Raw genomic sequence first — 13,948 nt, 5'->3', positions numbered from 1 at the left:
CTTTTCCTTTAGATAATTGAACATTTAATTCATTTTAAGTGAATGTTCAAGTTCATTTATCACAAAACTTATTTCAAATCTCAATAACTTCTCAACAAGAATTGAGCTCTTTTCTTGACCTAAGCTTCTAAGTAAAATTGTGAGGTGCTTGGTCATGCAAACAATTGTGGTTAGAGTCCCCACAATACTTTGTGAAGGATTAAATTCCTTCTTAATTATGAATAATAATTGAGTGAAAGCTGTTTTTTCCCTTTCGATATGAGAGTAGAGTAAATATTTCTCGAATGTTAAAGAAGGTTAAAATCTGGGTAGTGTTACATAAAATTTAATGTAAAATTAGTCCCAATAATTATTTGATTGTAAATATATTAATAATAATCTCATGTAATATGAGTTGTAATTTGAGCATTATTCTCATGTAGTTAATATATATATATATTTTATGCGATGTGTCTTACAATTATATTATATAGATAAAGTTTAACTACCTTTATTCTTCTTAATTCTTCTTTTTATATTAACTACCAATTATACATGTGAATTTTTACTCAGAAATTAGATTATGAAGGAATCCTATTCCCATTGACAAAATCCACATTGTTTTGAACTCAAATATCTAAATTGTTGCATCAGAGAATTAGTTCGTGTGTGGAATTTAAGCACTGTAACTTTTAAGTACAACTATTGCAGAGAAAAAGCTATAATAAGAAAATAAAAATTTATAGTGTGTAGTAAATATGATTTTTAAATAATAATTTTGATAGAATTATATAAATATTGTATATTTCTTAATATACAAGTGTGAGATTAAATTAACTTAGTTTGGAAGCCACCACAATTAGTATTTATCAAACTTTTTAATATTGTACCTTTTAAGCTGTAATTACCCTCTCAACACCAAATAAGATCTTATTTTGTATATATTATGTAATATTTTATAATTTTAAAAATATATTAATAGATTTGTTATTTTCCATATGAGCTTCCTAAAATACTACCAATTTATTTAATTTTTTAAAATTTTCTTTCATCAGATTTCTCATTTTCAGCGAAACAATTCGGATTTGGTTATGTGCTTTAACCCTTATTTTAACTAATTAACATATGGAAAAATAAAAAAAACATCGCAATATATCAAATGAAATCTAATTCTCTTTCTTTTTTTAATCAATCGATAAAACGAGACATTTTGAAGCTCTAGTAAGCAAAATTTGATCCTACTTGTTGTAGCACTTATTAAATTTTATTTTCCTAATTAAGAACGAACACCCACATCCACAATACAAAACTAGAATATGCATCTACCAGCAAACACAAGAATTAAACTTGTTACAACTCACAAGATGGTAGCTAGCTTAGCTAGTTAGAAAGGTGCACTGGCATGGCCTTCACCAAGCGCAACACCACCCCTGTCACCCCATCATTACCCCTCAATCCCTGAGAAAAATCCAAAATGCCCTAGCTAGCTAGCTCAGGTATTGAGTAGCTGATCAGACTGATCAGATTGTTAATTTGAGCAAAAAGCATACACATAGCAAGTCTTGAGTGTTACGCATTGTGAAGCTGCCACATACACCCTTTTGCATGCTGATCCCAAATAATAAGCTGCCACGCATCTCATCTCCCCCTCAAGTACTCCATCCTTGTGACCCCTTCATTCTCTCTATTCCATAACCATCTATATATATCCCCTTTGTTCCCTCCTCCCATAACATTATCACACTCCAAAATTTATCACTCCAAAATTCATCACACAACAACAACTAATTCTCTCTCTTCTAGATTCCCATTCATTTTTCATTTTCTTTTTCTAGGCTTCTAGCTATGAGCAGTGCTGCTGATCAGCAACATAAGCTTCTTTCACCAAAGAGTAATGGTGCAAAACTCTTATTCAAAGACATTGAAGTCCCTCCAAGAAAGCTTCTCCTTCAAAACAAGAAATCCCACCACCACCACCACCACCACCATCATCATCAAGATATCTGCAGCGGTAGCCCTCGCTCTGGCTCTGGCTCTGACTCAGCCTCTTACTTATTCTATCCCGATCAACAAGAAATGAACATCCTTCATAATAAATTCTTACCTTTCAACAACACTGACGCCGACTCAGACCCCGACTCCGATCCTTACGCATCTGACCATTTCCGTATGTACGAGTTCAAGATCCGCCGCTGCACCCGCAGCCGCAGCCACGACTGGACAGACTGTCCTTTCGCCCATCCCAGCGAGAAGGCCCGCCGCCGTGACCCCCGCCGGTATCATTACTCCGGGGCCGTTTGCTCCGAGTACCGCCGTGGCGGCGGCTGCAGCCTTGGAGATGACTGTGAGTTTGCTCACGGAGTCTTCGAGTGCTGGCTTCACCCTTCAAGGTACAGAACTGAAGCCTGCAAAGATGGCAAGAATTGCAAGCGCAAGGTCTGTTTCTTTGCTCATTCTCCTCGTCAGCTTCGCATTTTGCCAGAAATTTCATCACAGTACTCCAGCTCTCCCTCCTCTGTTAACAACAACAATCAGAAGATCAGTAGCCATTGTTGCATGTATTGTCATCACCACTCTGTCAATTCATCCCCAACAAGCACTTTGTTGGGCAACATGTCTCATTTATCACGTTCCCCTTCTCTTTCACCTCCATTGTCGCCGGTGAAACATGGGTTGATCTCGCCGATTTCTAGGTACAGTGCTACTACTCCTGTTCCTGCTGATCGCTTAAGCAAGTTTAGCAACTCATCAGAAATGTCCATGAGTTACAAAGATGTGCTCAATGAGCTGATGACTTCTATGGATGCAATCAGTTTCAATGAAGTTTCATCTCCAATGTCACTGACACCTAGTAATGATGTTAATGCTTGTCCTTGGATTGATGTGAGTTCATTCAATGTTGAAGATCAGCAGCAGTTTGTTCTTTCACCTTCGACACCAAGCCCATCAGCTGGGTCAATCATGAATCCCGTTGCTGCTCATCATGATTACTTTTCTAACAAGTCTTTTCTTGATGATGATCAGAAGATGATTAATTATCATAATCATATTCATAATAATAGTAATGGTAGCTGCCAGCTGGCTAGTGATACTCCTGATCCTGATCTTGGGTGGGTCAATGAGCTCTTGACGTAAGATCAAGATCGTATGATAAAAGTTGAAGATGAAGATTGAGTGAGATCACTGTGAAGTACACATTATACTGCCTTTGCACCAGCCGTATATATATATATATACATATAAATATCCCAGTATATATATGTGATTTGGTGAGAATTATTGTTAAATATTATTATTGCTTTCAAGTACTTTGTTGTTGTCTTTCTTTAATTAAGTATCTGCCGTTTAATTTCTCTCTTAATTAAGCACATGAGAAGAGAGGGATTTGAAATGATCTTTGTTCTAATCGTTTCTTTATTGTACTGACTTTGAATTGTTTACTCAATATTGTAAGTGAAATCAATTAATGAAGTATGTTCCTTTTTTTTTTTTTTTCTTTTTTTTGTGTGTTTACACATAACATATAATACCTACTGTGTACGTGTTTAACCTAACTGCATGCGATATTTGAGGTCAAAACAATCGTGTTTGTGACTTTTTTGTTTTATTTTTTATTATTTTTACCGAGAGACCGGTTGGGATTAGCACTAAGCATGCATGGTGGATCTGATTCTCATACGTGGCGCACATGTGGAGAGAGAGAATGGTGACTAAGATTTGTTTTTGGGATTTTTCTTTAGAATTTACAGGTTCTGCTTTGATTCCGCAGATATTTCTTTAGTAGCTTCAGGATACTTCGTGATCTTACGCGATGAAACTTTCAATCAAACAAGTCAAGGGAAAAAGTTTTAAAGAAAAAGAAAACCCTAGCTGCTGCTTAAATTTACTAGAACCAAATGGAGAAGTCCAAGAAGTTAAAAAGTATGAATTTAATTAATTGCCCTGCTGAACCTTTGACAATTTGTCCCCTAGTGCTATATGTAAGAGCAGCAATACAATTGCGCATAGTTTGTTCAGATGCATATACGATATATCATTTATATGTATGCATCATATATGCGCATGTAATGTGAGGGAAGAAGACTGAGGAAGATTTAAGCTTATCTATAATGTAATTTGATAATATTTTCTTTTATTAATATAGTTTTAGATTCATTCTTGAGCTAAATTTTACATATGCTAAGAGTAGTGGTAGAATTTTTATACAAAATCATTGTGTACAAACTTATGTAGTATGAAATGGTGGCTCGAAAAGTGATAACAACTACTTTTTTTAATTATGTGTATTTATGATAGTTTTATATAACTAATCTTTAAGGATGTCAAACATAGTCCAAACCCGAGCGATGTAGGTTGGGTACCGCCGGTCTAGTTCGATCCAGTTATCACTAGATAGGTCTGGGACTCAGTCTGAAACTCGAATTTTGTTAAAAAAATTATAAAATCTATTTATTTTTTAAATAATTATATTTACTTCACCTATGTATTACATATATGTAAAGTTTTAAATATTTAAAGTTCATATTTTCATGTCCAACTTCATTGAAGTAAATTTAAAAATTATAAAATTATAAAAAATATATATATATACATATAAAATTTTTTAAAATATCAAATTCGTGTAAAAAAATCCCCAAATTAAAAAATTCGGTACCAGCCCGGCATAGTGCTTGGCTGCCGGTTCTTCAGAAGAATCAACTAACTTCTCCCTTTCATTAATTTGGGAGAGATATTTTATACGTCTTTCTTGTGCCAGGAACAGAACAACGGGGAAAGAAAAGAACAGGAACCAAGACAACTTATCTTACTAATAAAAGGGGTTAAGGCCTCCAACGCCTATAAATATAAGCTTTTTTCTGTCTCCATTTGGCAAAGGTCGCCTGGGTTTTTCTATTGCATGAAATTACATCCGGGGTCCAAGCATCGTCATTTTCGGACCTAGACCCACTACTATTCTCCTTATGTCACCTCAGTTTGTACGTACTTATCTATAAATGCGTTTGTGGTCCTGTCATTATTTGTATGCTTAACCTTTTACTAGGTTTGTAACTATTGAATAAGAAATTACATAAAATTAATTCTTAATTTTATACTGACATATATACGTTATAAGTATATAGTACGTAAAAAGAAATTATCATGCATAGTTTAGTTTAAGACAGGATTCAAATTTTTCTTATTCTAAAATTTATACAAAATTGTTCTTCCACACCAGTAGATGCCTGTCAAACTGAACTAGCTATACTAATATGCATGTCAACGCATTGCCAAAATGCTCTTTAAATGAGATTTTATTAGTCATTTGAAGAGTTACATCAACAAAAAGAGTTTTAAAAAACTCTCCAAATGAGGTTTTCTAAATGAGATAATTATTTTCTCTCTTCAATATGTAGTAAAATATTCTTTTAGAGAACCTTTTGAAGCTTTTAATTTAGTATTCTATTACTTTTATTTCATAATTCGCGAAGAGAGAGAAGAAGTGTTATAATTGCTATCACCGTTGTGGAGAAAAAAGTTTGATGGAAATAATGTATTTTTATTTTATATGAAGAGTTTTTAGGAGATAATTTTTTTTTCACTCATCTATTTATTATTTATATAAATAAATAAATAAGTATTTAAAAATTTAAATTAAAAGAGTATTTTAATGATGCTACTAAGTTTTCTTTTTACAGAATACAATTACAATTGAGGTGTCAATTAATGCTCAATGCAACGCAATTGCGTGATTATCTGCCGATATGAGAATACCTAAAAGCTATTTATTAGGGTATTAATGGGGGATGACGGTATCACTGAATTAAACCAATATTATTTGTTTCCTACGAAGGAAACTTGATCAGAAAGACAGCTAAGAAGGTAGGGAAGGGACCATAAGGGTGTTTTGGAATGATTCTTTGTTTTTTGGTGCAGTGTTGGGTTTAGGTGATTGTCACAAGAATATGGTATGGGTGTGGGGGTGTGTGGGGAGTGTGGGGGAGCAGCCCATGCAAAAATGACCTTATTAGATAAGGGTTCAGGGGTCCCCCTACCTTAGACCCCTTTTTTTATCCCCACATTTTGAGGGTCACATTTTGTAATAATTTGATTTGTTGGATGAATTCAATGCTCTATTAATGGGACACTCTAGCTCCATACTTTTGTCCTACTGTTTATGACTTTGCTTCACAAAAGGTATGGCTCATCACATCTCTCACTTCTATGTATTTGTACATATGGATCTATACTATTGCAATTGTTATTGTTTGGAAACAGAAAAATTACTGTCCTTTTCTTTTTAGAATGTGGGAGAAAATCTTATCATGGTAAAGATAAAAAGCATCTTCGAGCTATGGTGTATTTGCAAGTGAAATGATGAAAATTGTGAAAAAATAAAAGTTCTACTAAATCTTCACAGGTAAGAATCTTCATATATAGTACATGCATAGACGTTGTATGAGTGAATATATGTTTCAAAGGCATGTATGAAGTTGAAAATTACAGAGCAATAAAAGGTTAGAAGCAAATTAAAAGGAAATGACAGTACAAATATTTAAGAATAATCTAGAGTTTATAGAAGAATTTGTTGAGTGCGTTTATATATATAAACATATATAATAATATTAATAATAATTTTCTAATAAGGACATCTTTATTTTAATAAAACAAGAATATTAATAAATATAAAAAAAATACAGTTTAATGCATCAACAAACAAGAAACAGAGTCATCAATATATTGAAATATGTGCTTTTTATATTTTAATGGCAATATTCTCACTAGAAAATGAACATACATACATAACACTACATGGTGTAAAAGTGAATTTGTACGAAATTCAACCGTGCTTGGGCGTACGGATTCACTTTTACACCATGTAGTGTTATAATATTTCTATTCAATTAATTAGTATGCTATATGGTTGAATAACGAATCTGCATAAATTCTGCATTTAAGCATCCGAACTTAAGAATTTCAAAAAAAGTTCTTAATTAAGTGTAATAGTTTTGGTTTTGGTTTAATTATTTGAATATATTAATATAAATAAATTGATTTTGATTAATTTGTAGGATACATATTAAGTAGAGATGACAAATTGATAGACTGAGACATACTTTAGCACAAGTTAGTAAAACTAGGTCTAGACCCTCTATAAGCCCCTCCAAGTTTAAACGGCTCAAGCCCATTGCCTGGCCTTCCACAGACTTCTTTTTTCTAATTATTTTAAAATTTGTTTATAAATTTGTAATACATTAATAATCAATAAGTTGCTATAATAAAAATAAATGAAAGAAAATGACTGTTCCAAAATTAAAATAAAAAAATAAAGCAAATAAAAGCTTATATTTTTAATTTTTTTTAGAACTAGATTCTTTAATTTAAGCATTTTCTTAATTAATTAAGACTACCTAAAACCTAAAGGTCTTAAATTAGTTGACTTTGAATTTAATAAACCAGATGAGAAACTGAAATGGTAGGAAATTGGTTAACAACAGATACTTAAGTGAAAACTTTCAAAGATAGTAAGTTTAAATAATAGTATTCCATAACAAAGCAACTCTAAGTTGGTGGAAATTGAATGAAAATGATGGAATAAGCATCTTTATAAGGGGTTGGTGGGGTGGACAAGATCGGTGCTAGTGGTGATCTAATTCAATCGACAATGGATCAAGGGTGTGTGTGAGTGTAACAATGTGTATGTGTCAATTCAATATTATACTTTTAGGTCTTTTTTATTATTCATTGTGTTGATGCGAGATTCCGGTTCTCCTCGTTCTACGATCAGGATCTCTGCTCGATCAACTTCGTCACGACCAGGAGGTCTCCTCGCCAGGCTTCTTCTCCAGAGGTCCCTGCGTACACAGATAAGTCAGAGTACGCCGGTTGTTTTCCCGGCGCAAACCCTCCGACGCTCAAGTCAGATATGAAGGTTCGGGAAAAGCTTGCCACAGGTCTTATGGCGTTTCTTGTGGTTTTCTCCCCTTTTCTCAAGAATGCCAACCCTTTTACCTTCGTTGGCTACCTTTTTATAGGCTTCCTCTGAATCTCAGTCTTCCGCTCTTTTCGAGACGGTATGGGACTCCAACTGCTGCGTTATGGGCAAAACATGGGATCTAGCGTGTTACGCCACGGTTCAGGGGAAAGCGTGGCTGCCACGGCTCTGTGAGACCTTGCGTGTTACGCCACGGTTCTGGGGAAAGTGTGGCTGTCATGGCTCTGTGAGATCTTGCGTGTTACGTCGCGGTTCTGGGGAAAGCGTGGCTGTTGTGCCTAGATTCTCGTGCTGGAGAGCACGTCTTGCCAACTGCCGTCGACCGGGTCTCCTCGCCTCTCGATCTCTAGCCGGAATGGCCTCATGCCTTTTATAGGAATTGGCCTCGCGGACGGCAACATCGTGGACGAGCAGGATGTTTCTGCTCCTGTTCTTCCACGCGCCAGGCTTTAACGGAACACACCGGTTCGCAGAACTCCGCCATCAGATGTCTGCTCGTCATTCCTGGTCCCTTCGACGCATTTGTCCCAAACAGTATCCCTCCCAAACACCGGTCCCCCAGTTTCTGGTGTTGGGTAATGTAGTGGACCAGCAGTAGAAACTCGATAGTACTCGCTCGCGTGGTTTGGAAAAGGCTGCCAGGAGTCATGTCGCATTTAATTGCGGACGAGGTGACGTGGCAGAAATCCCCCCCTCCATTTGAATTTCAAATCGACGGTTACGGGATTCTCGGAATATGCGTCATTAAATGCTGGCAGCCCAAGAGTTTGCTTCTCAGTAAGGAAACCCAAAATCTTCAAACACGAACTCGTCATTTTCTCCATTCTTGTCTCTCCGGCGAATGAACCTCGGCGCCAAAGCTGTCATCCCTGTCTCTCTCTGACCGAGTCCCTGCTTCAGGTATTTCTTCTATTTTTTTCGGTATTGGTTAGTTGTAGGTAATTTCCTTTCTCTCTGCTTTGCTTGAGGTTGTAGTTGGCGGTGGTGTTTTGGTTAGAACTTAGGATATGTCGAAGGGTAAGGAGAAGGTCGTTGAGGTTGGTGACGACGAACTAGGTTTTTTGCCTAGTCTGCCCGCTGATTTTGCTTTTGATCCCGGGATCCCCTTAGAGCCCATTAGGTCTAGTGTTGGTACTAGCGCTAGGAGGATGTCTCCCCAAACAACCTCCTCGAGCGACAGTAGCGATGAAGAAGGATCTTCTGGATCGGAGAACACCTTGAGTGAGGGTCAAGGGGATGATTCTAGTGAGGCGTCCCCATCAGGAGCATCACGACCAGAAGAACGGGGTACAGTAGGAGGTAGAGCCTTGTCGCGTGATTATGCCATTGATTACATGTCGTGTACGACCACGTTTGACGAGCTCAATGACCTCCGACTTAGGTATAGTATTCCTGGTGAGATACCTCTTAAGATCCCAGGAAAGAAGGATACACCTAGCCGGCCTCCCAGGGGATACGTTACCCTGTATCTGGAGAGCTTTAAGTATGGGCTGAGGTGTCCCTTGCAGCCTTACTTTGCCCGGATACTTAACGGGCTAAATCTGGCTCCTGGTCAGCTGAACCCCAACGGGTGGAGAGTGCTCTCTGGTCTGTTCATATTGTGGGACAGATGTTGCCAAAGCGAGCCCACGGTTGATGAGGTGAAGCACCTGTACCAGCTGAAGAGCAGCCCTAAAGATGCCGGCTGGTACTACTTCCAATCTGGTACCAAGAGCAGGAAACCCATAACTGATCTTCCAACTGGTGGTGGTGGGACTTGGAAGAGGAAATTCTTTTTTGCTGGGGGTCCCTGGGGTCAAGTTGCACAAATAGACGGGAAGGATTGTCGCGTCCCACCCCGTTTCACGGTCCCAGGTTGCCTGCTCGCTTTAGATGTCTTGTATCCATAATTGTTCCTGCTGTATTGGTTTGTCTCTAACCAAGTGTCCGTTTGTGCTGCAGTTTCCTGGGGTGTTCACTTCCCGCTCCGACCTGGTCAGCTTAAACGGGTCGAGGCTGTATTGGCCAATTCCTGCTCGAGCCGAGAACTGCTATCTACATACAACTTCCTCGAGTCTCGGTTGATACTTCCTGGCCATAAGATGGAGGACGCAGTGATTGGAGCTCTGACCAGGAAACGCTCTCGGCCTCCAACAACCGATAGGGACCAGGACAAAGATGCTCCCGCTGCGAAGCGAAAGAACATCGTGCAGCAGGTTCCTCCCTTGCAGGCTCTCCCTCCTGCCTCTGCTAAAGTCGGGGAATCCAGTAGAGCAGCCACTGATCCTGCTTCCTCTTCTCCGCCTGTTGTGCCTCAGTCTCGCTTACCCGACAGCCGACCAGAACACTTGGTTCCCTATCTCAATGAGTTGTCTAAACTCGTGAGCAAGAAGGACCTGGAGGGCTTTGACGGTTGTACCCTGGGCGAGCTGGTGGGAGCCATGCAGTATAGTGCTTTCCATCTCGGCTGCATGGCCACCTACTATAAGGCCAAGGTTGGCCGTTACGACAGGAAGATGAAGGAGGACATTCAATCGGCGACGACCAGAGCTGACGTTGCCGAGAAAAAAGCGGGGGAGCTAAACGTTGAGAACCTCAAGCTGATAGAGCAAGAGTCCCTTGCTCAAGCAAAAGCCATTACCCTCGAGGAGGAGCTGACCAAGGTTAAGGAGGATCTCCAAGGGCAGAGGGCTATGTATGAGGCTCAGCTCGAATCTCTCCGCGATTCCCACCGAGCTCATATAGAGAACTTGGAGAGGGAGGCCGACAACCAGTACGACCAGGGACTTCGGCATTCCTATCGTTGTATCATGGCCGTCCTCGGGAAGCAACACCCTGATCTGAAGATGGATGACCTTGCAGCTGGTGTTGCTCAACATATGGACGAGGAGGCGGCCAAGGAAGATGCCGAAGGGGTAGAGCCGATCGTGATTGAGGAGGGAGACTCTCCTCCTCGTGCAGTCCCTGCTGATGTTGGCGAGGCGAGCGCCCCTCTGGATGCGACGGGTGATACTCCTCCTGCACCTGAGGAGGTCCAGCCAACCGACGCTGCTGGGCTTACTGATCCACGACCTTCCTGATATGTTTCTTGTATTGTAATGAACAATGTTTGTGAAGATTATCTGCTTTGTTAATTATTAACAAATTAATAGAAATGTTTTTGATTACTCTCTTGTGTGGTAATTACGAGAGCCTGCTCGTCCTCGTCTGGTCGAGCCGGCTATGGCTTGGTATATGATTTCGCCACATGCCTTAGAAAATTTTCCGATGTTCGGGATTCTGCTCGCCTTTACGCGGTCGAGCAGATCCCGCCATGCTTGGCTTCTGTCTCGCCATAAGACAGGCTTTGAGACTCGGTGAGCCTTTGCGTGCCTTGGGTTTTTCGAGGATTGGGATTCTGCTGCCTTCTCGTGGCCGAGCAGATCCTGACACGCTTGGCTTCTGTCTCGCCATAAGACAGGCTTTGAGACTTGGTGAGCCTTTGCGTGCCTTGGGTTTTCTTCAAACGATTTGGACTCTGCTGCCTTCTCGTGGCCGAGCAGATCCTGGCATGCTTGGCTTCTGTCTCGCCATAAGACAGGCTCTGAGACTTGGCGAGCCTTTGCATGCCTTAGGATTTTCTTCAAACGATTTGGATTCTGCTGCCTTCTCGTGGCCGAGCAGATCCTGGCATGCTTGGCTTCTGTCTCGCCATAAGACAGGCTCTGAGACTTGGCGAGCCTTTGCATGCCTCAGGATTTTCTTCAAACGATTTGGATTCTGCTGCCTTCTCGTGGCCGAGCAGATCCTGGCATGCTTGGCTCCTGTCTCGCCATAAGACAGGCTCTGAGACTTGGCGAGCCTTTGCCTGCCTCAGGATTTTCTTCAAACGATTTGGATTCTGCTGCCTTCTCGTGGCCGAGCAGATCCTGGCATGCGTGGCTTCTGTCTCGCCATAAGACAGGCTCTGAGACTTGGCGAGCCTTTGCATGCCTCAGGATTTTCTTCAAACGATTTGGATTCTGCTGCCTTCTCGTGGCCGAGCAGATCCTGGCATGCTTGGCTCCTGTCTCGCCATAAGACAGGCTCTGAGACTTGGCGAGCCTTTGCATGCCTCAGGATTTTTTTCGGTTTCAAGCGAATAAAATTCGTCGACGTTACATTAATGGCAGGATTTGACTTACATGAAATTGTTCGGACATAAAACATAAAAATAAAAGATAGACAGCATGAGCAGAAATTGCTTTAAAATGTGAGCAAGTCTTACTGGAAGTATTTTCGGAGGTGTGCTGCGTTCCATGGGCGTTTCACTTCGTGGCCGTCTGCGCGAACCAGCTTGTAAGCTCCGGGCCCCGCTATCTGCTTGACTCTATACGGCCCTTCCCAATTCGGTCCCAGCACTCCTTGAGTCGAATCTTTGGTGCTCTGATTCACTCTTCTCAGTACCCAGTCTCCGACCCTGAATTGCCGTATGTTCACCTTCTGGTTATAATACCGAGCAACCCTCTGTTGGTAAGTGACTGATCGCTCGGCTGCTTGTTCCCTCCTCTCCATTAGCAGATCAAGATTCAAGCATATCTGCTCGTCGTTCTCCTGTTCATTGAAATGATCTGTCCGGTGTGTGGTCGTTCCTACCTCAGCCGGCACGACCGCTTCATGTCCGAAAGCCAAAGCGAACGGTGTCTCCCCCGTTGCGGTTTTGTGGGTTGTTCTGTATGCCCATAGCACACCTGACAGCTCGTCAACCCACGCACCCTTTTTTGCTCCGAGCCTGGTTTTCAGAAGCCTCTTGACTGTCTTGTTGGCTGCTTCTACTTGTCCATTCGATTGAGGGTGAGCAGGCGAGCAATACTTCAGTTCTATCCCGAGGTTCTGGCAGAAATCCCTGAAGCTGTGATTATCGAACTGCCTGCCATTATCCGTTACCAAGGCATATGGGATCCCGTATCGACAGACCAGGTTTCTCCACACGAAGTCTGTTGTTTTCTTCTCTGTGATCCTGCTAAGGGCTTCTACCTCTATCCACTTCGTGAAGTAATCTATAGCGACTATCGCATGTGTTGCTGCTCCTCGTCCCTTTGGCAATGGGCCGATCAGATCAATTCCCCATTGAGCGAATGGCCAAGGGGAGGCCATGGAGGTGAGCTTCTCTGGTGGTTGGTTAGAGAAATTTGCAAAACTCTGGCAGCTTGCACAGCTCCTGGTCTTCCTTTGCGCATCCTGGTGCATCGTCGGCCAGAAATATCCCTGCCTTAGAACCTTGTGGGCCAGGGACCTCCCGCCAGAATGATTTCCGCAAATTCCTTCATGCACTTCCCTCAGCACGTAATCCGCGTCGTCATCGTCCAAACACCGAAGGAACGGTAATGTATATCCTCGTCGATACAGTACCCCATCGATCATCGTGTATCTCGAGGCCTGAGCTCTAATCTTCCGAGCCCGTAGCTTATCTGGTGGTAAGACCCCGTCTCTAAGGTATGAAACTATCGGGTCCCTCCACGAGCTTTTTTGTTCTATCCGCAACACCCCCAAATTTTGCTCGATACTCGGGCGAGACTTCACTTCTAGGGGGACCGACTTTGACATTTTTGGGTCGGCGACGGCTGCCATCCTAGCCAAAATGTCTGCTCGACTATTCTGCTCCCTGGGGATTTGTATCACCTCCACTGCTTCGAACTTCCCCATCATCTGCCTGACTATCCTTAGGTACTGTTCCATCTTCTCCTCTCTTGGTTGGAATCTTTCACTGACATGATTCGCAACCAGCTGGGAATCGGTTCTGATCTTAACTCTGTCCGCTTTCACGGCCCTAGCCAATTCCAGCCCTGCTATCAAGGCTTCATATTCTGCCTGATTATTTGTGGCTGCAAATTCCAACTTTACAGCATAAGAGATCTCCTCCCCCTCTGGGCCTTCCAGGACAATCCCTGCTCCTGAACCCCGCTCTCCTGATGACCCATCCACAGATATCTGCCATACTTGAGTTTCGTCGTTGCCTATATCTGCATCTTGCTGACCCAAGCATACTTCGGGCTCCGC

At 41.3% G+C, this 13,948-nt stretch overlaps 1 protein-coding gene and 1 long non-coding RNA gene across 2 annotated transcripts; both read left to right on the top strand.

Annotated features, from left to right (window-relative positions):
• The first annotated feature begins 1,730 nt into the window (after window positions 1–1,730).
• On the top strand, window positions 1,731–3,444 carry LOC18052835 (zinc finger CCCH domain-containing protein 2). Its single transcript, XM_006447184.2, has one exon. The coding sequence runs from the start codon at window positions 1,825–1,827 to the stop codon at window positions 3,112–3,114; it is 1,290 nt and encodes a 429-aa protein (XP_006447247.1). The 5' UTR covers window positions 1,731–1,824; the 3' UTR covers window positions 3,115–3,444.
• A 5,230-nt stretch (window positions 3,445–8,674) lies between these two features.
• On the top strand, window positions 8,675–10,095 carry LOC112101145. The gene is made up of 2 exons (XR_002907236.1): window positions 8,675–8,851; window positions 9,893–10,095. It is a non-coding gene; the product is annotated as an uncharacterized LOC112101145 (long non-coding RNA).
• Window positions 10,096–13,948: the final 3,853 nt, after the last annotated feature.

Source organism: Citrus clementina, unplaced genomic scaffold (assembly GCF_000493195.1).
Source record: "Citrus clementina cultivar Clemenules unplaced genomic scaffold, Citrus_clementina_v1.0 scaffold_2, whole genome shotgun sequence".
Taxonomy (NCBI): Eukaryota; Viridiplantae; Streptophyta; class Magnoliopsida; order Sapindales; family Rutaceae; genus Citrus; species Citrus x clementina.
Note: the sequence above shows the minus strand (reverse complement) of the source record. Positions and strands in the feature narration are given on the sequence as shown.

Excerpts from the sequence above, each read along its gene's own strand:
- LOC18052835 (XM_006447184.2), top strand. The coding sequence starts at position 1,825 with ATGAGCAGTGCTGCTGATCAGCAACATAAGCTTCTTTCACCAAAGAGT.